The sequence below is a fragment of the Phalacrocorax carbo genome, chromosome 4 (genome assembly GCF_963921805.1).
Source record: "Phalacrocorax carbo chromosome 4, bPhaCar2.1, whole genome shotgun sequence".
In the NCBI taxonomy this organism is placed as follows: domain Eukaryota; kingdom Metazoa; phylum Chordata; class Aves; order Suliformes; family Phalacrocoracidae; genus Phalacrocorax; species Phalacrocorax carbo.
In genome coordinates this window covers 69,157,432-69,185,262 of record NC_087516.1, presented here as the reverse complement: position 1 = coordinate 69,185,262, position 27,831 = coordinate 69,157,432, and the positions used below count along the sequence as shown (strand labels likewise).

At 45.6% G+C, this 27,831-nt stretch overlaps 1 protein-coding gene across 4 annotated transcripts; it reads left to right on the top strand.

Annotated features, from left to right (window-relative positions):
- Positions 1-6,776: 6,776 nt before the first annotated feature.
- Positions 6,777-27,478, top strand: SPP1 (secreted phosphoprotein 1). 4 transcript variants are annotated; one of them, XM_064450355.1, is made up of 8 exons: positions 6,777-6,912; positions 7,987-8,081; positions 24,306-24,372; positions 24,477-24,527; positions 25,429-25,533; positions 25,685-25,729; positions 25,996-26,247; positions 26,736-27,478. In XM_064450355.1, exons 3-8 carry the CDS (start codon positions 24,319-24,321, stop codon positions 27,141-27,143), a joined length of 915 nt encoding a protein of 304 aa, XP_064306425.1. In that variant the 5' UTR covers positions 6,777-6,912; positions 7,987-8,081; positions 24,306-24,318; the 3' UTR covers positions 27,144-27,478. The 4 variants fall into 4 exon arrangements, with proteins under 4 accessions (XP_064306425.1, XP_064306426.1, XP_064306424.1 ...); XM_064450356.1 differs by lacking the exon at positions 7,987-8,081; XM_064450354.1 differs by lacking the exons at positions 6,777-6,912; positions 7,987-8,081 and adding an exon at positions 22,847-23,066.
- The last annotated feature ends 353 nt before the right edge of the window (positions 27,479-27,831 follow it).

Sequence of the window (27,831 nt, the reverse complement as noted above, 5' to 3'; positions counted from 1 at the left end):
AGGACTTCAGGCAGCTGCTTTGCCGTGAGAAGCGTGCTGCAGCGGGGCTGGTTCTTGGGCATGGGGATGTTTCTGGCACCAGCGCATTCCCTGCCCAGCCATCATCTCTGGGGCTACAGTTTGGCCAGCTGGCCCCACACATCACTCCTTTGGGGTATCAAACCCCACCAGCTCCTGCCCAGGACCACCTGCCTCCCCAGGCAGTTTGTCCTTGCTGGGGAGTCTCACATAACATCTCCCGCCTTGGTTCATCCATCTCCTGCAGCAAGAAATCCCCATCGCGCCCTCCAGCATGCTGCTGGGGCAATTGCTGGCCTCACCGCCCTTACAGCAGCACCATAACACCTTGGCTGTGCTGCCGCCATTCCCAACACTGGCCCGCACACGTGAGCTAGGCTTGGCTTCGACATGCTGGAGCCGTGCTGCTGGTGGTGCCTGAAGTTAATCACTGTTTATGCAATTGCAGGTTGCTTTTTCTGTCTGAGAAGCTACTAAAACAGGTGTGCTTGGCAGCGTGCCAGAGCAAACGGCATGGGGGGAGCGGCGGCACTGAGCCTCATGGGGAGAGATGCTACTCTCAGCACGTGCAGGACCAGACTCCCTGCTGGCACTACACCCATGTGGGGAGTGGGGTGGGAGCAGCTACAATGGCAGTGATGTACCCACAGGGTGCCTGCTCCCCTGCCCTCTGCACAGCCACATGCAGGGAAGGGGCAGGTCCCATTTTGGGCCATAGACTTGTTTCTTAGGGATCATGCATGGGTAACTGATTCTGGGACCACCAGGACAAGGATAACACTGCGTATCTCACCGGTTCTACCAGTAGCACCACCTGTCGGGGGGGGTCTGTCTTGCTAGAGCTCATGCTCTCCAGCAGGGAGCTCAGGCTTGGCGTATGCCATTGCTTGGTAAATGAAGGGGTTGGTCTGGGGTCTTGCTGCTGGCAGGGCTGGATTTGCAGCCCCATGGGGACCCTGGCATGGTGCCCAGCCACCTCCATTCCCCATCCTGAACACGCCATTAAGCAACATCCATAAGCAAGACCATGGCACCATCTAGTGGAATAAAAAGCCTTTTGCTGGGAACATTTTGTGCCTATTGAATGACGCCGAGCTCTGCCTTGTGCTGGGACGTGCACTGCTGCCTTCTTGCCCTTCTCTGAGCTCCAGGGGAACCCTTCTTGAACTATGATGTCAGGTATAAAACCGGTTAGTTCAGGTATAAATGGCATACATTTATAAAACACCACTACTTTCTTGCACAGCTGCTGTTAAATCACCTGGAATTTTTGTGTGGTGGCTCTGGCTCTACATTCTGAGGCATGCGGCGTTTTGGGATGCTCACCCCAAGCCCCCTCCTCGCCACCACCAAAGTGCCTTGCTCTGCTCTTCCAAAACCCACTTGCCAAATAGCACAGTGGCCAGTGAATGGAAAAAATGTAAGTTTCCCAAGGAAAGGTTTTTCCTGGAGTATTGGAGCAAAGCAAGGAGGTGTTTTTTCCTTGCAGTGAAGGTTGGGCTGGAGGGGTGGGAGCTGGCAGGGGATGCCTCACACCCGACACCCATAGCAAACTTACAGCTGGGTAGAGGTGGCCGTCTGGTCTGGGAGGCATTCCTCTGGGGGTCTTTGTCTTTGGCTCTGCTGAGCTGTGTATTTTGGTGGAAAACTTTAATTTAGACCTTTGATATATATGCATTTATTTCCTGTTCTCATGTGTTGTTTTTGGTCTTTTACTGAAGGGCAGCAGCAAATTATCAACAGGTGTTTCTTCATGTGGGGACAGCAGAGGCTGTTGCTGAAGTGCTTTAGGGTCTCTTATCCCACCATGTAAGTGAGTGAACCCAAGTGAAGTGATATGCACATTAGAATACTTTCTGGGGGTAGAGAAGTAGAAAGAAATTGCCCCTAAAAATGCCACTTTCCCTTACAAATACTAATTGTGGCAATGTGACTAGGTGAGTATAGGTGGTTGTTTATTCAGGTAAATGTTGTGCTTATAGGAGAAACATCTGCTTTTGTGGGCTATCACTGACTTCTACTGCCTAAAAGCCCTCACACATGACATACAGAGGATTTTATGCAGCAGCTGTGGCAGTGGAAACCCCTCAGATTTTGCAAAAGTGGATTTCTGTTGACGTTGCTTTTGCATGTGGGCTGGTGCGTGCAGCAGTACTGGAAAAAACAGGCACTGGATGAAAAGGGGATCAGGTCCCCCATGGGTCAGCTGAGCCAAATGATGAGAGGGTGAGCTGTAACCCCTAATTGGGGATTGCCATAGCAAGCAAGCTGGGCAAGGCTCAGGTCAGGTCCTTTCCCCAAAACACACACAGCTGCAAAGGTTTTCCAGTGATGTAGCTGACAGCAGCATCCTCATTACGGAAACCTGCTGAACCCAGCCTGTGGGTATTTAGCCCCTTGGGGAAGCCTCCTTATTTCTCCTAGAATAGCAGCAGGTGGCTATGAGCTGCTCCTTGTCCTCGGTTCTGGTACCAGCCCCTTCATAAACCCACCCATAGCCCTGCCTGGGGGGCTGCGGGTGCCAAGACCATTGGAGCAGGATGGGAGCAGCATCTTGTGTTCTCAGCTGTGGGGCTGGAAGCACAGAAGGTACCAATGCCAGCAGTGGGTTGTGAGTAGGGCTGTGTGTCTCTGGGTTTGCTGCCTAGGGAGGGCCAGCCTGCCCTGCACTGCCTTTTTGAGGGCTCCTGCCTAGGGCAGGCTTTTACCTGGGCAGGTTGGGGACTAGGAACGTGGCTGACTCCCTAGTGCTGTTGTGGTAAAGAGAGGAGGGGAGGCAACAAAAAAAAACAGTAAAACTTTTCTATATATCTTAAAAATAGTTCTTGTTGTAATTACTCTTTATGGCTTTATGCTTTGTGCTGCATCAGGGCTTATATGATTAAGCAAGCTGCTCTACCATGAGTGCATTTAGTAGGCTGCAGCTGGACCTTGCATGGCTGTGGGCTTGTGGGTGCCTTGCAGACATCCTTGGCTCCCTAGGCACGCTGGGTGAACTATCACCTCTCTTCACCATCACTGTCTATAACATGGCCTCAGTTACCTCCCCATACTTTGTTAATCTGATGGTGATGATGATGTAACCTAGGTAACTGGGAACCTGTTGCCCTGGAGCCATAGGTCTAGAGGACTTTGAGCCCTTGGACAAAGAGTGTGAATGAATGTCAGTGGGATTTTGAAAAATGGTTATCAACATTCAGACTGTTTCAGCTTTCAGAGGATACAGAGGCATTTTTATAAAGTGAAGGGATTTTACCTGCCTTGCACTGTGATTTGTAAAGCCTTGCTAAAGTGAGAATTAAACAATCTCTTCTCTTTGGGGGGGGGGGGGAGGGGGGGAAGCACTTTTTCCCTAATAAGGGAGGTGTGGAGGGCAACAAAAATCAGGCTTTTGTGAAACTAAAAAGCTGGCAGAGGCTTTAGTATGCAGCTCCAGGTACTTATATCAAGTTCCCCAGCTTTTAGGGGAAATTCCCCCTTTTGGGGGCATTTTTGCTACCACTTTCCTCCCCTTGCTAGTAGTCACAGTGGCATCGGTGCAGAAAATCCGCTGTTGTCTTGGGTATCTCAGAGTCCACAGCAGCTGTGGACAAGCCCTCCCTTGCACACCTGTATTTCACCTCTTGGATGTTTCTCCTGCTAGAGAAGCCTGCTGCCTGCAGGTCCTGCAGGCATAGCTGGTTTACACTCCTCCCCCACCACAAAAAAATTGATCCAAGGACAATTTCTGGGCATGAAAAGTACATGTTTAAGGTAACCTGGATGGAGCGCAGTCATACTTGGCTTGCTTTGTGAATAAACATCAGGGGTGTGTAATGTGATAGCATGCATACTTGGCTCCAGATGGGTTGTTTATCTATAGCATGTTGTTTTGGGGTGTGTTCTGGATCAGAAATCTGCAGGTTTGTTTTTGTACCAGCGACTCAACCACTGAACTGCTTAACCTCCTCTGCAGTCAGTGCCTCAGAAAAGCCAAGCATGAGCAACTCAGACTGTATGAAAACATGAGCTGCAGACTGGCCTGAAAGCCAAAAGAAAGCTGTAATTTACTGGAAGGGAAGGTCCTCTTTAAATTTACAGAAAAGAGCATATATAGAAGTCTAACAAAAGCATGTAATGATTGTTTGGGAGGGACCAGGGATGCTGCTGTAGGAAGTGATGATGTGGATCAGCTGTCACATGTTAAACACTGTTTTGGTCAGGTCATGATCTCACAACCTTGCTGAGGAGCATCTCTTCCTACTTCTGCCACCTGCCTTACCCCACCCGTAGCCAAAAGCTATGCACAGAGTAGTTAGCATTGCTGGCCACAACATACTGCATTGACATGCCTGCAGCCACTAATTCCTGCATTAAACACCTGACTTTTCTCTGAGCTGCAGAGCATACTTTGGGAATATATATTAAATACATATGTTTTTTAGCTGGAGTGTTAACTCTTGAAGGCCAAAGATTTAGCAGTGCAAAGCACCACTGTAAAAAGTATCTTGCTCAACTGAAAGTAAAGAGGGGGTTGAATCTGTAGGGCTGGAAAAAGAGACTTGGCTAGAAAGGGGATGCTTATGCTTGGGCAGGATCAGTCACGTAGCTGGCTTTTCACTCTTTCCTGTTTAATGTACACATTCAGTTACTCTAATAGAAAATAATGGCGGCAAAGTGCTGATCATTGCTGTGTCCTGAGCAAAGTTGGGCCGGTCTGCCTCCCTGCAGGCAGGCAAGGGCAGCTGGGGGCACCCAAGAGGGTTGGCAGGAGGTGGTGCGTCCCCAAGAGACTGTGCAGAAATGAGGTGATGCTCCAGCACAGGGTTTGCTGGCATATGGCAGAGGAGCTGGAGGGAGGGTGCTGGTGTGTGTGGAAAACACCTTGGGAGAAATCAGATAAAATAGTCACTGTTGGCAGTGTATTTGAGTGGAGTCCTGCTGACAGTGTATGTCATTCAGTGATGGTGGGGACATCTGTAGGTAAGCTATAGAAATTCAGCATACTGTGTGAGCACCAAGATTTGTGCCACAAACGGCAGTGAAGCTTACACTCTAAATTTTCTCATGCGGATCACACCAAGCTATGTGGCAGAACTTGCAGGTTGATTCCCTGAGGATAGTATACAATTAAGTGATTAGGCTCATGAAAGCAGAGCTGATACAGGAGTGTACATGCTGATGGACCTGCCACAGACTTGGACAGAAGCCTGTGTAGTACTGGTGGGGACAGGATGGTTTGGGCCACGCTCTTTCCCTCTGCTTCAGCTCTGCCTTTTGGCGTTGATTCCTCTTTGTCATTTTGCTTTCTATTCCCTGCCTTTCCAGATCAGTTTCCTCAGATACCTGTGCTTCAAATGTTCTCCCCTGCCAGCCTGCTGACTTTTCTCCTCTGTTTGTATTTTTTCCCTTAGGCCTTTTTTCCACTCCTGTTTCTCCACTTTGTCTTTTCTGATATGCATTTCCACTGTAGTGCTTCATTTCTCCCTGCTCTGTTCTCTGTCAGGGCTTGTGTCCTCTGCTCCATCCCGAGTAAACTGGTGCTGGCTTCCTGCTCCAACTGTCCAAAATCCCCAGCCAAACAGAGGTCAGGGGATTCCTTAGTGAAATTCCATATATATTGGTTTTGTGATAGTCTCCTGCTTATTCAGGTGGTTCTATGCTTCCAAGCTTCATTTTCTGCTTTTTGAAATGAGCCAAAATAGGAGTGAAAGGAAGATGCTAGGGGGGACACTCAAGAGGCCCAGTACTACTGTGGCCTGGCAGACCTCATTGGAGTCTCATTTGTTACCTGGAAAATCTTTGCCTTTATTCCTGTTTGTTATTAACGTGTCTGAATCAAGATCATTAGTTCAGAGGAATGGTTCTTGCTCTGAAATGGTCACCTGTAAAAAAGTAAATAACTGTTATACTGGTGATGAGAGAAGTTGGATGTTGAAGCTGTGTATGTTAGTTTGCACAGGTCCTGTCTCCACTTAGCAGAGGGAGGCTTGTGCTGCAGATGATAAGGGACATCTCAGGCTGGCTTTTTCTGCATGGGCTTGCTGGGTTTCACAGACAGCTCCCATGCAAGGAAGTTAAGGTATTATGAATGTAAATCACGAACAGGCAGGTATACTGCTCTCCAAGCTAATTGCCTGAAGCAAAGTTGCTTGAGGTGGGTCACAAGCAGCTGATGGTTCCAGCACCTTGTTTGGACCCAGTGACTGCCCTGTTGCCGCCTGGCTTGTGTGGGTTTCTTTTGGTTGCTGGAAACTAGCCCTGACACACAGCTGGGGGCAAGATGGGATTTGCTGTGCAAGAACTGGGGAACAGCTGCTGCTCTCAGCACTTCTCAGCAATGAGTAAGTCATCCTGGAAATGGATGGCAGGAACCTCTGCCTTCCTCTTGGGGGAAAAAGTGATCTCTGTCCCCCCAGGTGTTCTCTCCCTTGTCAGCAGTGATGGCTGTGTTGGGTACAGAATGTGTTTAAGGCAAGATGCTGTTCTAATGTCTAAGGTCTAACGTGTCCTCGCCCTCTCCCTGAGCTTCAGTTCCCTGTTGCCACCCTGCACAGCCCTTCTCTGTAAGCCCTGGATGCTTCCACCCCACCCCCGTGCTGTTCTGCCTGCCTTTACTGGTGTGCCCTACAAAAGGGGCTTTTGTGGAGGTATGCTTGAGGGAGGTAGTTAATTTTTAGCTTCTTATTTGCTGGGCCAGGAGTAAGATTTTAACAGGGACTGTGCTAGACCAGAGCTGTTTTGCTGTTGCTTAAGTAGTGCTGCCTGGCTCTGGGCCACTTAAAACAAAAGGCCAGACCCCAGAAAAGAGCATTGCTACAGTCACTGGAAAAACAAAACCGGGCCTTTTCTCTATGCGGCTCAAATGCTGCCCAGGCCTTGAGTTTCAGAACTAGAGAAGCGTCCCCCAAATTGGTAGGTGGAGGCGTGTGTTGGGGTAGGGGCTTGTGTTTCTCAACTCAGGGATGTGGAGGGGAACTGGGGGTGTGTTTGTGTCATCCAGCAGAGTTTTGCTGTGAGGGAGGAGCTTTCATCATTTTTGCTGCAGCCTGTGGCCACTGCATCTGCTTATTGGGTGAGGAAGCTGAGGTGCTGATGCCCCAGGGACTGAGCTCTGTGGCCAGGCACTGTCCTGGGTTGTGATATCTGGGTAGTCTGCTCTGGCACACTTAAAGGGAGGGGAAGGTACTAGCGGGGTTTGGCAGTAGCAGGCTATGCATAATACTTCATCCCTGAAAGTCCTGTTTGTTTAAAGGCATGAATGCAGTCTGAGAGTTCATGACTAACTAGAAAATGAGATTAAGTTAGCAAGGTATGCATTAGGATGCCAGTGAGATTAAATCTCTGGATTTTTTAATGACAGCAATAAAATACTTCTGCCTCATGGTACAAAAGCCTCACCAGTAGCTGATGTTAGCCTTGTTTTTTCAACTGTTTAAAAAGCATGCTGTAAGGGACAAAGTCACTAGTATCCAACTTCTTGTCAGGGTCTTACTCAGGACACTGTAAAAGTGAAAGCAAGGGGGCCCCTTCACAGGGATGCTGGGCTCAGGAGGCATTGCTATGCAGGGCTCTCACATGGACTTGCTCTGTCAGGCTGTTTTCAAAACAGCTATTCTGCTTCTCAGAGTTTGCAGAAGACTTCCAATAGCCAGGAGGACCATGGAAAAGCTTTTAAAGTGCTCAGAGGAGGTGCAAAGGCAGAGGTCAAAAGCTACACCTCTTTGAGAAGAGATAAAGCCCTGAGGCTGTAAATGGCTCAGCATGGGACAGTGGGTCTGTGCAGGTGACAACCCAAGTACCTAGAGCAGCTACTGCGAGTGCTTTTCCAGGAGATGAGAAACAAAGGGGGGGGGGGGGGGGAGGCAGGAAGGTATTTTACTTGTTTCTTTCTCTTTGATCCTCCACTGTCACTAGCCAGTCCCTTGGTGTGACTATATCAGAAAGGGAACAGTGATGTTGCATGTTTCTTACCCTTTCTGCATGTAGGATCTGTATTTCCAGAGCCTGCCACAGGCTGTGACCCCTAGCAAGGGCGGGTGACCAGTCAGCATGCCAGGCAAGCAAGGAAGGTTTTGCTCAAGGTATGTGCATGGCATGCTCTTTTTGCCACCCCTTCTTGCAGAAACCATAAAAGAATTAATTTGTGGTGTAGGTAGCAAAGTGCTGGTATAATTCAGTTCAGTTCATACACAAGTACCTACGGATAGCTACTTGTGTTTTCCTAACACAGCTGGATATTCATTGTCTGTGTGCTTGAAAGAGACTTTTACTTGGGGTTGTTATTGTCTTGTAATGGTGTGCTGTCATTAAACCCCCAGGAAGGCAAAGCTTGTACTGGAGAGATGCTCTGTGGCTGGTGTGAGCATCTTTGTCTTTCTTTAGAGTAAAGCACTGCTCAGCCTGGAGCTTGTTCTCATTAAAGACAGCAACAGAGAGCTTTATTCCCCTTCGCTGCAAGAATTGGCACACTTACCTTGCTGATATGACATATAAAACATGATTCATAGACCACCAGCCTGACACAGGACGGCTGCTGGAAAAATCCCAGTTTAAAAGCTTCAGGTGTTACTGAAACAAAGCAGTCTGACACCTCTGGAGTTGCTCAGAATTTATTTGCATTTCTTTGATACACAAAGGGGCAATTTGGACCTCGGCTTCTCCTGAAGATCAGGTTGTTTCTGCAAAGCCTGCAGGTGTCCCAGGTGTTTGGTCTGAGAGTTGTGTACCTGCGATAGGTTTCAAGAAAACAGCCTGTGGATGCGGGTCATGAGCAAGCAGAGTTCCTCACATGCTATGCACGAGGCAGAGCCCTTACACTGGCATATGCATGCAATGGTTGGCTTAAACCACCTCCCCACAAGTTGACTAGCTCTGTGATTTGCCTGACAAATTTTATGTGCCTTTCTCTTCTTGGTTTTGCTCAAAAAACCTCCAAGTCTCTGTACACCCTGACAGGCCATGGGATGACATGCTTGTGACTGTGACCCTGCAGCAATCCCGGTGATCACTGTCAGCATCAGATTAATTCTAAATCCATGCTGTGCCCAGCACACCCACCCTCCTCGGACCTGCTTGCCTGTGTTATCCCCCAGGCCAGGCAAGGACTACCTGGGCCACCAGGACCCTGGGTGTTACAGATGCATCCTCTGCTCTCAGCACCCTGCTTGAGTCAGTGCAAAATGCAGCAGGACCTTGAAGCCTTGCTGAGTAATGGGGCTGGTTTAGGATTTGGTGCCTCACATGTGTGGCTAAGGAAGGAAGTGACTTACATGCTTGTGATTGGATTTTCCTTGCAGGTTTGTGCTGGCAGGAAAGGGTGAAATGCATCTGATGTCTCAAGCTGTGTGCAGCTTGCTGGCACTTGCCCAGCCTTTGGTGGCCAGAATTGGGGTAGATAGGAGAGCAGCTGCTCACAGCAGCACCCTGATGGTGTTTTGGGAGGGTAGGGGTATGCACTGGCTGCAGAGATAAACAGTCTCAGCATCTATCCTTGGCATCTGCTCCTGATGCAAGACTAGGCCTGTCACAGGCTCCACAAACAGAGCTAGAAGAGTAATCTGGTACTTAAATGCTTACTGGAAGTGTCAGGTCTCTGGGAAAACCCTTGCTGAGCCATAGAATCACACACAGAATCCCAGGTTGGAAGTGACCTCAGGGATCATCTAGTCCAACCTTTCCGGGAAGAGCACAGTCTAGACAAGATGGCCCAGCACCCTGTCCAGACAACTCTTGAAGGTGTCCAACATGGCCAAGTCAACCGCTTCCCTGGGGAGATTATTCCAATGGGTGACTGTCCTCACTGTGAAAAATTTCCCTCTGGTGTCCAGTCGGAATCTCCCCAAGAGCAACTTGTGTCCATTCCCCCTTGTCCTCTCCATGTGACTCCACGTAAAAAGGGAGCCTCCATCTTCTTTGCAGCTACCCCTTAAGTACTGGTACATGGTGATGAGATCCCCTCTGAGCCTCCTTTTCTCAAGGCTGAACAAACCCAGTTCTCCCAGCCTATCCTCGTATGGCAGCTTCCCAGTCCTCTGATCATCTTGGTGGCCCTTCTCTGGACCCCTTCCAACCTGTCCACATCCTTTTTGTATAGAGGGGACCATCAATGCTGTGTTGTGACAGAGTAAGTCACCACACCAAATGGGCCAAAGTATTTTAAAACACATGTGAAGGGGACACCTTTCAGGTTCCTGGCTTTCAGCAAGAATTTGATTCAAGAAGCTCTTCAGGTTTTGTCCAGCGGTCTTTGTGCAACTACCTGGAAATGAAAATATTTAGTCTTCTTTCCACCTTTCCTTCTTTTTCCTGTGTTCCTCTTGTTTTGGAAAACATGGTTTAGATCTTAACAGACGCCCTCCAGGTAGCATGGGGATATCTTCTGATAGATATCTAGATATCTTCTGATAGATATCTAGATATCTTCTGATAGATATCTAGATATCTTCTGATAGATATCTAGATATCTTCTGATAGATATCTAGATATCTTCTGATAGATATCTAGATATCTTCTGATAGATATCTAGATATCTTCTGATAGATATCTAGATATCTTCTGATAGATATCTAGATATCTTCTGATAGATATCTAGATATCTTCTGATAGATATCTAGATATCTTCTGATAGATATCTAGATATCTTCTGATATCTAGAAAATTAATTTTAAAATATGCTATATGCATATACTGCTTTTGCTTACTCACGTGCACTCCTATAGCCTTCTAACACATGCCTTGACTGTTGGGAGAAGCACCCTTTGATGTCCCTATGCTGCTTTGCCACCTCCCTGGGCAGTGGCAGCTATGCTGCTGCTGAAGGCTCAGCACATTTCTTGCCAAGATATAAAAGTCTGTCCAGAGCCCCCAGGCCCTGAAAGCACCAAGGGATGGCCAGACAAGCTCTTCAGAGAGAAGAGAGGGCTGCCGCAGTGCACTCCTCTGTTCAAGTTGTCAGGGGAGAGCAACTCTCGGGCAAACAAGTATTGCTCCCGTGTGGTCCCTGCCAGGCCAGCCTTGTTTCACTTTACCTGAGCTACATATCATGCAAGTTTTCTTGTGCAATGTTGTTGCCTGTTTTTGCCCAGTGGTTTATTCAGCCATGCCACTTGTGCTGCAATGTCTTTTTTTATGGATGGAGGCCAGAGTATTTACTTCTGTATTCCTGCAGTGGCATCAGAAAATAAAATAGGAAGTAGCTGATATTCTGTTAAGGTATGTTGGCTCAAAGATTTATAGTAATGACTATTGAGCCCAGGTACTAACAAGTTCAGTAAGTGTTATACATACTTATACTAGTGAGGCTTTCCACTGACAGAATGTAATTTTTCATTTTTGTTTAATGATTGACCTTGTTTGGAGAGCAGGGGAAAGTAAACCATTTGTTATTTCAGTCTTCTGGTTCTGTCTTGGATTATATGTTTTGCATGAGGGGACGTATTGCAGGGTATTACCCATCTGTGTAAAATGACCTCCGGCCAGGACGTGCCTTACCACTGCTATCCTAGGATGTGACCATGCAGCCACGTCATGCTGCACTCCACTTCTCCCCACAACTCATGGGGCTTAGCTATGCACATGTTTAAATGGCTTGCCACCTCAAGACCAATTGCAAATACCCAGTAAAACATGAAAATAGTCCCATGTTTGGTCATGTTCTTCCATGGTTAGGAAATGCTTTTGCAGAGGAAAGTTTGATTCATTTCTTTGAAGGAATGTTCCACATTTTTGTATGTATAAGAAAGTCTATGTATCAGGTCTGTCAGAACTGAGTATTTCTATGTAAGTTTTAATATTACTTGAGATTGGAACAGGGTTTGGCATGTCAAACAGGATCACAAAGCATGTGCATGTTGTGGCATATGTTCAAACTTTGGAAAACTGCATTTATAGATTGAGGGAAACAAGTTGCTTTTGGCAAGCTAACCATCATTATAGGTTACGGCAGCTCTTCCCAGACCACTGGCTTAAACAGGAAGGGAGAGAGACGTCTGCCCTGTCTTCAGTTTGACAAACCAAACTTGTCACAGTATTTTGAAATGCACAAACCATTGCCCAGAATAACCCCATTCTTGTGCTTTGGTTTATATTTACAATTATACTTTGCAACAGGAAGAAAACTATGTTAATTACATTTCGCAGAAGAAACATTTCTCCCATGCTTTCCTAGAATGTTCTGTAGGAGGGTTACTATGTTGAAATAAAAAAATAAATAAACCAATAGCTGTTTTCATTGGAGAACCTAATTTCTGCCTTGCTGCTTATCAGAGTAGGGCCTATATTGATTAAGAGATTTCCTGGAGACTAATAGCTGAATAACCTGCACAAAGAATTGCTCCTGCTGGGCACAGGCCCTGCATGATGACAAGGTACAGAAGTGTTGGTAGAATCAGCATGACAGTTGCTGACCCTACCAGGTCCTCCCTGAGAAGGAGCATGTGGGCACCTTGCACAGAGCGGTTTGGTTACATCATGCTGAGTAACCTGAAAATCTGTGACATTGCTTCCTATGCAGAGGTGTCAGGCATGAAAGATCCTCCCCTTGGGGATTTCTCTCACACTTCTGCTTTAATTCCATTGAATCCAGAAAAGTTATTCCCCTGGATTTCTATGACAAAAACTTGCAGTAGGATAAAAAGACAGTGGACAACAGGGAGTTTGTACTGCTTTGAGAGAGGAATGGAGAGGTACTGTCATTGGTCACTGCCAGAACTAATTTCCAGGTTTTCAATACCTGTGTGTTTCTGATGCCTTTCCAACAGTGCCTCAGCTACTTTGACCATCTTGCTGTCTTTCAGAGTTGATCACTGAGAGGAAAAAAAATCTTATTTCCAGAAAGCCAGGAGATGTGCATGCAGCCTAAGGGAACTGGGGGAGCTCCTATTTCCCTAGAGGGCACAGACCTGTTTGCCATACAGTAAAGCACAGGCTTACTGAGCTGCAAAGTCTGAAACTGGAGCAGGATGAGAAGCCAGTGCTCTGGCAAGGCTTTCTCAGCTGTGAGCAGAAGGGTGCTGGAAAAACTTCACCAGTATTGCTGTAAGGGTTATCTCTGTTAAAACCAGAATATAACTTGTTAATACCAGTACTGAAGAGGCTGGAATACAACTGATAAACACAGCAGCCTTGCTCACAATTATTCACAGCTGAATTGTGTTAATGGCATGAATAACCTCTTGACCACAAAAAACAATGGGAAAACCTGTGCATGATTTAATTCTTAGAGTTACAGATGTAGTGTAGGGCAGTGTAGTTAGTGCTCATCAATGTGAATTTATGGAAAATGGCTTTAACACAGAATAACCCCAGTTCAGGAGGAATAACTGCATTTGCTGTAGGCAAATGTAAGCTGTTAGGCTCAGTAGGCTCTAGAGTTGCTCCTTCAGTCTGATTTGTGCAGGGGCTCAAAGTAGAAGATGGTCTGTTTTAGCTTTAAAAATCCATAAATCCTCACCCTCTGTTGCATATCATCTGTACACTGGGGTAATTGACTCTCTTTGTCTGTCTGTATTAAAAATTCAAACCTGGAGAAGTTGTTGGCTTTCCGGGAAAGATCATCTGGATATTGACCTGGACCCCTTGGACAGCCCAAACAGCAGCTCCAACGTGTAACAAGGGAGCACACAGGATTGCTTTCACCCCTGCTAATTGCTATGCAGGGATGGGACAGGGAAGGAAAGCAGCTCAAGCAGACAGGCTAATTGTCGGCAGGCTGTATCGCGGTGAAGCAGGAGCAGCCCTGATCTCTTAAGCTTCAATTTGCAGTGTCTGTGTAGCCCACATAATAAAAAAAGCTACTGTCTTTCCCTGTCTCCAATGCACAATCTGTGTATGTGTGAACATAGCTGCTTTCCACTGAAGTCTATGGGGAAGACTTCCTGTTGAAGAAAGATATTTAAAGCCTAGAGCCGGAGAATGCAATTACTTGGCCAGGTTTTTTTTTACTTTTTTCTTTTTTCTTTTTATTTTGCCTCTGTATTGTTCTTGCTTTCCATGATGACAATGATGGAAAATCAATGCATTAAGAGAAATGCTAGGATAATTGTGAGTTCAGAGTGAGATTTTTTAGTATGTCTCAGGCATCTGTGCCTTGTCTGATGTATGGGCAGTATCAAGCCAGAGCATCAATAAAAAAATTGGCAAATTATTATTGCATTAAGTCTTATAGTTAAAAAAGGGGGTAACTATATTTAATAGTTTTTACCCAATAACTGTATGATCAATAAGAGAAATCTTGTGTCCATACAGTAGCTTGGCAAGATAAGAGCCGTAATGAATATTATTTTTGCTGAAAATTAAAGTCACATGCTATAACATCAGCGTGGGAAGGGCAGGTATGGTAGACGTGAAGTTAAATGAAAGGCTACTTAAAAAAAAAATCTTGCCATGTAGTTTACATTTCTTAACATTTTGATGCTACTGGTTTTTTAGTTATCATTGGAAAGTCTACATTATGCCTACCATCTTAGGACCTCAGACAAGACAGCAAGCATGCCTTGTGACTTGCCTGTAAAAGCAGTAGAGTTATATCCCAGTGATGACTCTCCTGGCACTGGCCAAAAAAAGCCATAGCAAGTGTCTTCTAGAGAAGCGGGTTTTTTTTTAAGGAGTCATTTATCTAAGCAGCTTTGCTAGCTGAATGCTGACCTGCAGCCAACTCTGCTTTTTGCTGTAGCCACCACACTATTTATTTTCCTCTGTTTAGCACACCCAGGGAGATGGGTAGTGTTGCTGAGTTGATATGCAGTTGCCTGCACTATTAGGGTAGTTCAGGAGTGGGAAGTGTCAGGGATGCAGGCAGCAGCATGGTCCTGCAGGGCTCAGACAGACAGATTCCTGTGGGCTGTGACTGTGTTAGTGCCAATGAAGGTGAAGTGCCAGAGTTTCTGTAGCACTTCATTCAGGGACTGGGTGCCATAATAAATGCTTTTCAGCAGTCTGCTGAGGGCATAGAGTTATCTGTTGACAACCTGCCTCCTTAGATCTGGAATTTCCAGTCTGGCTCAGCCCATGTGTCTGCCCTGTTACTGCCCTGCTGCCTGAGGTGAGACTGACACAGCCCTAGCAAGCAGTTGTGCTTCCTCATTTTTGTCTAATCAATTGCTTAGATGAGATTTAGCCTGTGTTTCAACATCAGTTATTTTGGGTATAGCAGATCAAGTTTCCCCATACAGAACGGATGTTGCTTCCCAAAATTGCTTGTCATACTCTGTGTTCATATTTTCCATGGATGAGGAGAAGTCATTTGACTTCTCTGTGATAAATAAGACTCAGTGAGCAAAAAAGCAGTTCTGGCTTATTATTTTTTGACTGATAATATTCTTCCTAATGCAAAAAGCCCTGATGCTGCATATGCTCCTCAAGAGTTAGTTGACTCATCAGCTGCCCCCTCTTATTGTTTACTTCAGAGCCTGCTGATTACCCAGTTTCTTAGGCTTTCCTTTCCGCTAGTTAATGTATAGCTGCAGTTTGCTTCCTGCTTTGCATCCATATGCCAACCACAGTTTGCCATTTATTCTGCCAAATTTATAGCTACATGCTCAACTAATAATCTGTCTATGTAGCCAGTATGAATTATGTGCAAAATGTTATTTCCTAAATCTGGATGTGATTATCTCTCAACTGTGTATTTCAAAAAAAGTATCTCCCTTCCAAAGAGAGCTGGTAAGCAAGAGAGCAGGGGCTTGCCAAAAGTTTTAGTGCTGCTGTGCTCCTGTACCTAGCAGGCTGTCTGTCCTCCTGGCTTGCCAAGTTCACTGTGCCTCTGCACAGTTCCCTCATATCACAGGCTACTGGGCTCCTAGTCCTCAGTGCTGGGCAGGGTCAGGGACTCACTGGTCCAGGAGGTAACAAATCTGGGAGTAAGGGCACCTGCCCCATGTGCATGAGCTGCCAGTTCAGCAGATAGTATACAGCTACTTTCCAAAACAAAACATTTTTGCATTCCAGTCCCGCTAAAATGGAGGCTGTGAAGGAAAACTGACTGAATGAGAGAGGAGCGGGGTGGGATGGGGTACGTTTCTAATGAAAATAAACCTTTTTATTTTTTCCCAGACACTTGTATTACCTATCATCTGAACTATTCAGTATATCAGTTTATCCTATTTACTTGACAAATCATATAATTAGGAAAATTAACATCTCCTTTGACTTGCTGATCATAATACATGTCAAATGTGAGTCACTACTTCCCATTCAATCAAAAAAACCCTAATTTTTTAAAATTGAAAGGATTAATACAATTTTAATATGCAAAACACATGGAGAAATTGCTGTGTTTGAGTGGTGTTCTCTATTGGCATACTGATTGCTTGTTGTACAAGAGGTGGCTACCCCAATACCAATTAAGATGAAGTATCCTGACATGCAGGAGAGGTCCTGGCTTTCCAAGCCAGAACCAAAATGACCCACTGCTGCAGTGAAGCCTGGTTCCTGCAGAGTTTCTGCCTGGATGGGCTTTGAGGGAAAACAACCTCATCACCTCTGAGCTTGAGCAAGCTGTGGGGAATCTCTCTGACTCAGTCAGGACAGCAGAGGCCTTGACCCTAGCCTGCTGGTTTTTGGTTACCCCCCCCCAAAATCAAATCAGCTTCTCAGCCAAACAACTTCCTCCAAAAATCCAGTCCCCAGTTCTTTAATTTCCCTTCATCAGGTCACAGATGGGTTTTTCCTCCCACTCCACCAGCAGGGGCTCCACACCCCAGTGCACAGTGCCTGGGAGGTATTTGCTTTCATACTGACTCAGTTCTGCATCCGTCCTACCTCAGACCACAGCAGCCCCTAGACTGAGAGTTAAGAAAACTGCTGACAACAAAACCTGAAGCTATGTGAAATCTGAAGGATTTCTGGTGTGTAGCACAGTCTGGGTCTGAGGTCAGGTTTACTGACAGGGTCACAACCCATCCTAGCAGTCCTGCATTGCTTGTACAGCATGTGTTTCACCTTCCCCAGACCTTCTGAAGATAGAAAAGTCAGGGCAGGCTGCAGAAAAAGATGCCTTGTGTACAGATAACCACAGATATGCAGGCTGCGATCCTGCCTTGTGTAATGCCCGGCACATCTCCAGATTATCTGTTTTGTGCTGGCCCCTTCCAGGAGGCAGTCATAAAGCATGCCTTGTAAAAGTTTTGTCTCTCAGAGCGGTAACAACCTTTTTTTGGACTTTCTGCTCCTCATGCTGTGAGCCTTGTGTGGTTATGTGTAGAAACACGACGTGAGCTCGACACAGTGTATGTGGAATGTAAAATCAAGGCTCCTGTACAATAAGGATTACCAGGGCACAGTTAGGACTTTCCCTCTGTCATGCAACGTAGGGTTGCAGTGCTCGTCTCAGTCATGCACAGAAGCAGTGTGCAAGGTGACTGCAGAGGAAGACTTGGCCCATCATTTTCCCTGTCCACCTCTTCTCCGTCATGCTGTACTGTACTCTGTCCTGTTTCTTGCAGCGAGGGGGTGGCTTTCGCACTTTGCCAGTGGGGCTTAGTGAAGATGTAAGTGGAGAGGTGCAGGGTGTGCAGAATCGTTCCTGTGGTGCCCTGCCAGAAGTCCCTGTACTAGGTGGAACAGGCATCTTGTGACTTTCCAACAGTTTCACAATGTAGAGCAGGAAGATGCTGTTCTTTCCGTACCCATTTTGCATATTCAGACGTTTCCATTAGTGTCCTTTCTTGCTGGGAGGAGAAAATTTTGCAGTAGGATAGGAAACAGGGAACTAATACAGCAAGGGGGAGAGAGGGGGAAACAACTTGTCACAAAGTTTTTGCAATGCCTGTCCAAAAAGCAATTGTCTGTGAAACTATTTCCTACCACCAAATTCCCCTCGGTACTCAGACTGTAAGTCCCAAGCTGCCAAACTGATGGTTACTTTCTTATAAACATAGAGAGGATTTAGGCACAGACACCTTGTGTGCTTTCCTTCATCCTGGGGCGTTATCTCTGCAGCAGTGTTTAGGCTTCAGAGCCAGCATCTTAAGAGAGCGAACTGAGCTCATCTCCCATTTAGATGCTGAAAATCTCATTCTCCTGTTCTCAGACAATGGCTTTTTGAGGGTTACGTACATCACAAAAGGGTACAGTCATGAAAACATGATGTACACCATTATATATATACTTTTGTTGGTTGCTTTTGTTTCTGGTAGTAATTCAGACTATTAATGTGTTTATTAAATTTTCCAACTGAAAAAAATGCAATTCTTTTTCTGTCAATTCAGAGCTGAAACACAGCCACTTTTGTGGCTGGAATATCTGTGCCAGCACTGGAATATCTGGTGTTTTGCTCTTCGCACTGGTAACTATGATGACCTGAAAATAACATAATATTTCTGTGCTGGTTTAATTCCTGCTGCTCCATGGACTTCAGTATTAAAATTCATTAATTTCAACAGGAAAAAAGATCCAGAATATGTGGGTTTTTTTCTAGCTGGCTGCAAAAGCCAAGGAAGAAATGTCAGTAGGGCTCCATTTTAGGAAGCTGGACTGTATGCTGTAGTAGGAGAAGTCACTCTGCTCTGTGAGAGCTGGGATCTGACTGAGGCTGTTCAGCCTCCAGGATTTGTGGGCCACAGCTGTATGGCAGTTTCTCAAATATTTATTCTTTCCAAAGCTGTTCCTCGCATTTGAAAATGTGAACAGGTAGCAGCTAGTCTCAGAATTCAGGGGAGACAAGCAAGCGGCCTCACTTTATGCAGAGGGAGATAATGACAGACCAAAAGACTGTGCTACCTGTCAAACACTGGTACCTTAGAAGGTATATAAGCTGGCCGCTTATGGCAGGGTTGTTTTCCAGAAAGTCTGTTCTGCCCCGATTAATCATCTACTGCAGTCCTAGATCGGTGTTATGCCTAGTTCTGCAACACCCCCCTATGCCCCTTCTCCAGGAATGGCTAGGGCCGACTAGGGGAAGTAAGATATCATAACCCCCTTATTGCCTGAATGAACATTAGACAGAGCTCCCCTTGCCAACTAGTCATCTGCGCTGCATTGCAGATCAGAAGTGGCAGGGAGACTGGAAGGTCATGGACCCCACATTGTTCTGAACTGCCCTGTCACTCCACAAGAGGTTTTCATTGGGAGAAACTTGCTGTTGCTTGTTTGATTGCTGTTCTGCTTTGGAAATGCTGTACTTGGCGCAAAGCAAAAGATATACAGCTGTGCTGCACAGCATGCGTTATCAGGGTGCCCTGCTCACACACTCAAGGAGCAAATCTCTGTTGTAATTTCTTTTTCGAGCAGGTCTGACATCTGTATCCCTTCTGCATACCAAGTACTCTCCTGGGCCTGGACACAAATGCTATGGTGGCCTGTGTAGTCTATTCAAGAGGCAGAAGGTTTTTTGAAGCCTACTGACAGCTGAATGTAAGCTTTAACTGTGAAAACTTAAGGGCTGTTGGGGATATATTGGCTGACATGCTGAGTTTCCAAGGTACTTTTCAGGAGCATTTTATAGTAGCAATGCAAGAAAGTTTTGGGTTTTATCTGTTTTTCACAGAAACCACCATTTACTAAGTCCGCTTTTCTTTGGGACATTCTAGTTGTAAAACAGTTGTTTCCAAGAACTCTGCCAAGCTGGGGTTTCCTGGGGCTTTTACTTTATAACATTCTTAATGCTGCTGAAAATATTGATATCTCTCTCCCAGTCTCAGTCTTTGCCACCCACAAGATGCTGTTCTGGTCTCCCCTGAACTTGCTTTTTTGTGAACAAATCTAAACAAACGCCAGCTCCCCTGAAAGATTGGGAATTACAGGTCGCAGGCAGGCTGGGATTTCCTGGACCGGCCAGAGATATTGCTGGGCATCGTGCTGATGTCTCAGCTCAGGGTCTTAGGTACGTGTTGGAGGTTGCACAGGGAGGCACTGATAGTGCTTCTCAATGGCATGAAACATCAGCCTAACCACATATTCCTAATCCAGCCCAAGATGGAAAAAATTGTGGTCAAAAGCTTTGTTTGACAGGACAGCCAAGTAGTAAATGTCACCTGTGTGCAACAAATTACAGCCTGTCACCATCATGCTTTGCACAGACCCTGACAGCTCCTGAAATCTGGAACCATGTACCCTCCCACTCATACAAATTCGAGCAAGTTTCTTCTGCTGTGCCGCTGCCAGCTAAGTGCTCTCTCCAGAATTAGGCATTTTAATGTGGGAAGTGAAAATGGTGAAAGTTCCCCCCCTTTCTGCCCTGCTTGTTCCTTATCTCTGAAAGGATGAGAAGCATTATCTCCTACCAAGGCAAAGGATTTCTCAGCTAGATGAAATGATTTACAGGATGAATAACCACATAATGACGGGCATGAGACAAGTGCTAAATTTACTACAGCTCTGTACTGGCTGATCTTGCATAAAATGAAGCCATTTAGTAATAACTGTCGCTTCACGTCCTGCTTCTGGATTACTGCAAAACATCGGTTCCTTAGTTCTTACAAAATCAAACATATAGCTTTGGCAACTGTACTCAGAAACACTGTCATCTTCCAGCACGCTGGAAATATCAGTTGTTTGCCAGAAACAATTCCCTGGGGGTCACATAGCATCTCTGCTGGGAGACAAGTGTTCCAGGCACTTGCAAAACATTTGTTTTGAAAAGCCACAGTGAAAATTGACCTGTACAGGAAGGTCTTTAACAAACTGCAGAAGACACTGTTTCTAATGGCTCTGGGCTTCTCCGTCAGCATGACAGATAACTGCTGCTGAATTTGGTGAAACAGGTTGTTTACAAGCCCTGACATACTATGTATTTTCCTGAAAGTCTGATAGACAGTAATATGCCATTATGCAAATTGCAGGTGCCGGGAGGTTCTTGTTTTGGCCAGACAACAGCTCTGGAGGATTTTTCGGTATAATGTTGCTTTTCAGTTCTGTGTCTCTTGATGAATGGTTGGTGGAGAAAGTAGGGTTTTGCAGACTTAAAGGTTGATCCAGTGTATGTGGACAGGAGAGCAGGACCCAGTATACCCAGTCCCACATTCAGTGGTGTGAGCCACTGAGCTTTGCTCTCAGTTTCTCTGTCAGATGGACGTAGTTTTTTCTTACCATTCAGGGAAGCTGCAAGATGCACTGTTCATTCATTTTAGTGTTTGGGATCAAAGATACTCAGCTACCTAAGGACCTGGTTTGAGGTTCCTTGGAGTCAACAACAGAGGCCTTTTGAAGCAGTCCTCATTACTAAATAATAGCGATGTATTAAAATCTGGGTGTTGTTAGCTACTACATAATGCTCAATCTGAAACTTCTAAATAGCACCCACTTACAGCTTGAGTCCTGCATCTGTATTCAAGGGCTTCAGTAAACTACCTGGTTTCCAGAAGCGCTGAGCTGCAGATATGATGGGAGATGATAAAAGCTTTCTAAATCTGTGGATCACACTGCTGAAATCCTAGTTACTGAAGGCTTTGTTGCTTGAAAAGTCTTTCCTGAGTTAGTAAATAATAATGGTCATGTAACTCTGAAAATAAAAGCTAGGATAGTCCTCATTCAGGTGGATGCATATATGGTTTTATGGACATGCAGAACTATTAATGATATGCTATCTTTTTATACAGTTCTCTTCCTAGGATATTAGACTACTCTATTAAGCAGACTAAGTTAAACACCTAGCTGTTGCTGCTCTCAGCTCAAAACCATAGTTAGATAGGCCTGTGAGATGATGTGATTGCTGACCTAACTTGGGTATGCTGCTCATGGTGTTTATAAATATACCACAGAAGTGTTAGTAAGCACAGGATAGTAACATGTTAGTAACATGGATTGGGACAACAAGGCATCTGTCTTGTTGCTGCTTGACTAAGGACACATCAGGCATTGGCTGGGTATCAGAAATGAGGAGAAAAACAAATATTTTGAAACAGAAATAAATATTCTGCCTTCTAAAAGGGCTCTTTGGAACATTTTCCTGTGTTTGAATGACACCTCATTGTCATTTTAAAGAAACACCAAATAGAAGACGGTCTGAGAGTCTTACAGCACAATGCAGATGAGGCAGAATCTATCCACAGCTATGGCCATTCAAGCGAGGCATTGCCAGAATAGATCTGTCGTCCATCAGCAGGGCTGATGCATTGCTCCGTAGCAGACATGGAATTTCATCCCATGATGTCCTTTGCTTCCCAATGCTAGTCGTGGCACTCCTCATATTGGAGCTGCTTTTTTTTTTTTTTTCCTTTTTCATTTTTTTAAGCTTGAAAAATGTCTGGCATCTGGTCCCTTAAAAGGACTCTTGAGCAGGTTTGGTGCAGCAGACAGCTGTAGCAGGTGACTCAACCAAACCACCTGAGAGAGTGAACGACACTAGAAAGGATCCAGAAGGGATACAAATTAAGAGAAGTAGAGTGAGACTTTCTGATAATGGTGCACAAAACCTCTTTATTAGACTATCAGTGGCTCCTGTATACCTTTACAAACAAGTTTCTGGACGCAGAATGCCTATTGAGACAGTGTTTTGTTTGGGCTTTTTTTTTCTTTTTTAACCCAGTTCAGACTGAAAAGTCAAAAGGCCATACTCTGTACCCTGTCTTTACTGTTCCCATTGCAACATGTGTACCCTGAAGAGTAAATCTACAACTTTGTGGAAGCACTAACACCTTTTTGGGGATTTTGTGTTCAGATCTCTTCCTGCACACATGATGCATTCTAGCCCCTACAGAACAGGGCATGAAAGGTTTCTGGGAAACTGGGGCTCTGTCTTTTCACAAGAGGGCAGACATGCCCTGAAGTCCTCCTACACAATACCAAATGCTGTGCATTCAACAGACCTGCTGGTTAATGATCTTGCCCATAAGTAATGTTTTAACCATAGAGTAGAATTTGTTTGCTTCAAAAGCCACAAAGCCAAAGAGGAAGTGTAGGAGAACGTGGGCAGGATGGTGGCCAGGAGCCTCATGACCTCATCTTTTTCCGCCACATGGGGATTGGTGGCCGTGCCTGGGACAGGGTTTAAATTCCCCGAGGTTAGAGATGTCAGGCAGTCGGGGACAAGGGGAGAAAGCCAGAGCTGCTGGGATCCAACTGCCTGGAGGTGCTGCTGGGACCCACTAAAAGCACCCTCGTCACAGCTGACTCTTCCAGCACCAGAAAAGGTATTCTTTTTTTTTTTTTGCTATTTTACCTGACATATGCCATTCTGTCTGCAGCTTTAGTCATGCAAGCATTGGGCAGGGGATCTTTGAAAAGTGCTTCACTGGACAGGGACATTTGATGTTTCTCTGTGGAAAAAGGTGTATTTTTATAAAAGCAAGGTTGCTTTAGCAATGTAAGGTATTATACATAATCATAGTTTTAGACCTGTGTGCTAATAGATGTCAGAAGGAGGTTACTGAAAACTCTGTCACTGAATGAAGCGCTGGAAACTCAAAGCTTCCTCCCTCATGTAACTGCTGCCTGGCAGTGTCCCTGTTTTTCCTGGCAGGCTTACAGTTCATGCTGCACACTACCGAATGGATGGGACATGCACCCTTCTCTGTGTAACTCTTGAAATTGCAATACCTCTAATAGAGTTTCCTGTCTCACGGCCAGCCTTAATAATGTATTTTAAATATGCTCTTTTCTTTAAATGTGCTTTTCTTTCCTGCTATGAGTTTTAAATGTGTCTTATTCATCAGTAAATCAGTTTAATTTCTCAGGGATGTTCCTTATCCTGAGAACTGGTCTGTCAGGACCAAAAGCTCAGCACTTTCCTAATTTCAGTAGGAATCACTTATTTATTAAATTGTTAAAACTGCAATGTGAGCAGATATTTCACTTCATCTCTTGCCTGGAAGCACAGGTTATTCTGTTGAAACTTCTGGAGGGAGAAATAAAGGTCTATCAATAAAAGCTGTTTATGTTCACATAAACTGAGTTTACTCACTGTGACTTCAATTGATAACCCTGAAAACTAGTTTTAAAATAACTAAAAAGAGAATCCAAGCTGAGTTTGTCCTGTCTTCTGACAACATGATGTTAAATGAACAAAGATAAACCAAAGCTGATCGATCTTTACAGCACTTTGTTTCTCGCAAAGGTTTTCACTTGCCAGTGCAAGTCAATAGATAACAGGAGTCTGCTCGCTTTCTCAGTGTGGCTATTCTCACCACTCCTCAGCATTTCTCAGCACCTGGTTTTAAAATTCTTGTAGCTTTTGAGTTGCTAAATCATCACAAAACCAGCTGGGTGTGGGGTAGTGATGGAGGACAGAGGAAAAAGATTGTCATGGGCAGGTTGAATCCTTAGCAGAGAGCTGGTCTTCGCATGGTAAAGTACACCAGGAGAAAGAAAAAGTGTATGGCATTTTTGTGGTACTTTACCTTTTTGACTCACCATTCCAAAATATTTTCTAGGTAAAACATCACAATGAAGGTGGCAGTTCTGTGTTTATGCCTTATCAGCATCACCGCTGCATGGCCAGTGAGTAAATCACAAATACATATCAGCAATCACTTGCATGTTTTCTTTGCATATTAGCAAGAAATTAATACTGACAAATGCTTTTTCTCTTTTCTCCCTTCAAGGTGAGTAAATCAAAGCAGCATGCCATTTCTGCCAGCTCCGAAGAAAAATATGTAAGCTCCTTTTGTCTTTCTAGTAATTTTCTTTTTTTTGTTTGTTTTTGTTTGTTTGTTTTTTTCCTCTAATACACATTGTTTGATACCTCTTTTATAATTGTGGCTGCTTGCAGAACATATCCTCACCTGGCTGTTATGAGACAGTTTCTCAGGTAGCCAAAGCTGAAAGCCACAGATGTCCGTAGACTTTTGCCATGTTAGGCATCCTGGCTGGACTTTCATTAGTTGTATCTCTGGTCCAGCACTGGAAACCTTTTTTTTCTTAATGAAAAATGTGTAAGCTGTCAGTTAAAAAGAGAAAAAGACTGTAGCATGGCACAAGTACTACAACCCACATTCAGTAGCGTGGATCAGATAACCATATTTGGTGTTGGAAGAGCACTTTGATCTGACTCCTATGATTTTTTTTGAGTAGTGTGAGTGAACAGTATGTGTCTTGTATATAGCTTTTTGATTGATACTCCATCACCAGCTACTACCCATGTAAAATCAATTCTTTGCTCTGAGAATCAGCTACTCATTTAGTTTAGAGTATTCATGATGTGGGAGACAAATAATTCTTGGGAAAAGAACCTGAGAATTTGCAGAAATTATGTTCATTAGGTATAACTCCAAATTTCACTCAGTAAAAATGAGCTGGAGAAACTGCTCTGAAATTTTCCAGGCTCTGCCAGTGAGAGGGGCACATCTTGTCTATTATATTTTTTGGGTATAATGTTCATCTGGGATCACAGCTTGTTCTCAGCCCTCTTCCTACTGCAATGAATTGCTGTACATATCCTGTACATATTGCAGATGCCACATCTGCTTGAAAACAAGCTGTGATGAAGGCAGCTTTGCCTGCTCCTGTATGCTCCTTTGTGGATTAAAACCCTGTTTTATTTTTTTTCTCTTTAAGGACTCCAAGGACCATCATTCAAACAGGTATCACCACCACCATGTGAATTCTCAGTCTTGGGAGAGTCTGCAGCACCCACAGAATGACCTGGCATCACCTCAGCAGGTATGGGTAACTAACTGGAAGAGAAAGCAGAGCATCTTTCAGTGCCAGGATTTGCAAGTTAGGATTAAGTGCTTAAAGAACAGCCACCATGCTGATCAGCTCTACTGTATATGCCTTTGTGTGCTAATAGTGAGTTTTATGTTGCTTTCAGACTCTTTACTCTTCAGAAGAAAGCATGGATGTCCCAGTAAAACCGGTAAGTGTTTTGAAGAGCAAAATGTCAGGTGACTGCTGCAGGGCAGCCAGTGTGTAGCAGAACTCATTTTCCTCAATCAAATACAGTTCCTGTGGTAACATCTCTCCCTAAATAAAACAAAGCTTCAGGCAGGGTGAGGTGAATTCAGAGCAATTTTTGCATGTAGCTCCTCAACAGTGCATAAGCCCTGGGTGAGCAGGACAGATTCCAGTCTGCACACCTCACACATATGTTCATTTGCCTGATCCATAATAAATGTTTTCCAGCAGTTTCCTGATGTGTCAAGCAAGAGCCATGAAAATGTGGATGATGACGATGATGATAATGATTCTGATGACACGGATGAATCTGATGAAGTTGCCACAAGTTTCCCCACAGACATTCCAGTAACTGTACCCTTCCCTCCTTCCCCTTTCACCCGGGGAGACAATGCTGGCAGAGGCGACAGTGTGGCCTACAGGGTGAGGGCAAAAGCCACAGTGGTGAAGTCTAGCAAACCCCACAAAGCTGCAAAAAAGGTAAATAGTGCTGAGCAGTGGTACCAGGTTTTTGGAAGAGGGTAGTGAACTTGAAAATGGACACATTATTTTATGGGAGTCAGTTTTGAAAAGGATTGGTTGGGGGAAAGCAGGTATAAGTGAAGGAATGTGTTTCCTTTCTCTGGATACCCCACATCAGGGGGTATCAATGGCCTTGGCACATTGACAGCCCTCTGGCCAGAGTGTAGCCTGCTGCTGCAAGCTATGCAATACTGCAATTTTCACTATCGTGATGTACTTGTACACATGAAATCTGAGGCCAGGATCAAACCTGAGTGTCTTATAATGTGAAAGGTTTATGTAATTCCATAAAAGACCACAGTGTCTCCAGGTAGAGAGGTATCATGAAGGCTTTGAGTGTCCCTGCAGCCAGCGCAGCTTGTTTTGGTGCAGTACGGCAGCACCTGTTAACGGATCAGTTCCTCAGGAGTGACAATGGCTCTTTTTTGTTTTGATCTCTAACACAGCTCATTGTGTATGATGCTACCGAGGAGGATGAGAGCGCCCTGGATGTAGACAACCAGCAAGCAGGGCTCTCGCAGGAGGAACCTGCTGCCCACCGTTCTCTGGGGAAGCATCCTATTAGTGGGGAATGGGCTGACAAAAGCCGCAGGCAGGACAGCAACGAGCTGGACAGCAAGCATCGTGACCAGAGCATGGAAAATGACAGCCGACAGAAATTCGATAGCCATGAGGCAGAAGGAGATGATAGCAAGGCTGGTGTCAGAGAGGGCAGCCACCAGAGCATGGAAAGCAGGGAGAGCCAGGTCCATGTTTCAGCTGAGATCCCTGACGATAACAGCAATCAAACATTGGAGAGTGCTGAGGATGCTCAAGATCATCACAGCATCGAAAATAACGAAGTCACCCTTTAAAGGGAAACAAATGTAATGTTTCCCTTCTTTTTCAATCCCTACCTAAGGGGAGGGGGGAGTAGCTTCATTTCGGGTAACTGTTTGTAAATGTAGAGTGCATGGTCACTTTTCGGGTTTGGGGTAGCTTCTTTACCCGGTGGCCTCCCCTCGGCTGCCAGCAGCCCTCCGCACTGCACATCGTGCTGGCCTCACGGGATGCAGTCGCCAGCGCTGCGGGGAAGCAAGACAAACGCTGTCGGCACAGGGGGAGCGTTACCTCTCTGGCATGCTGCTCCCTGTACTGCCAGCCTGTATTTTGCTGTAACTGTATTAAAATAAAAACACAAAACCCTGTACCTCTGGGCTGCATTACTGCTTGCTGGGTCGAGGCAGGGGGGAATTTTAATACCTCTTCTTAAAGCTATGTGAAATAGCTGTTCCCTATTACGTGGATTAAACCCCGGCGCGGGGCCTCCTTCTGCTTTTACCGAGGGTGAGCGGCGAGCTGGCCCAACATACCCGCCGGCGCCCGCACCGCTACTTCGGAGGCGCCCCAGGGCTTCCCGCCTCACGGCCTGGCTCGGGCCTCCGAGCCCCGGCGGGGGCGGGGGCGCGCAGTCCTAACGGCAACCCCAGCCGCCGCGCCTCGCTGTGAGGGCGCCGGCCGGGGGGGAGGGCTACTACATCTCCCTCCCTACCCCGGGCTTTC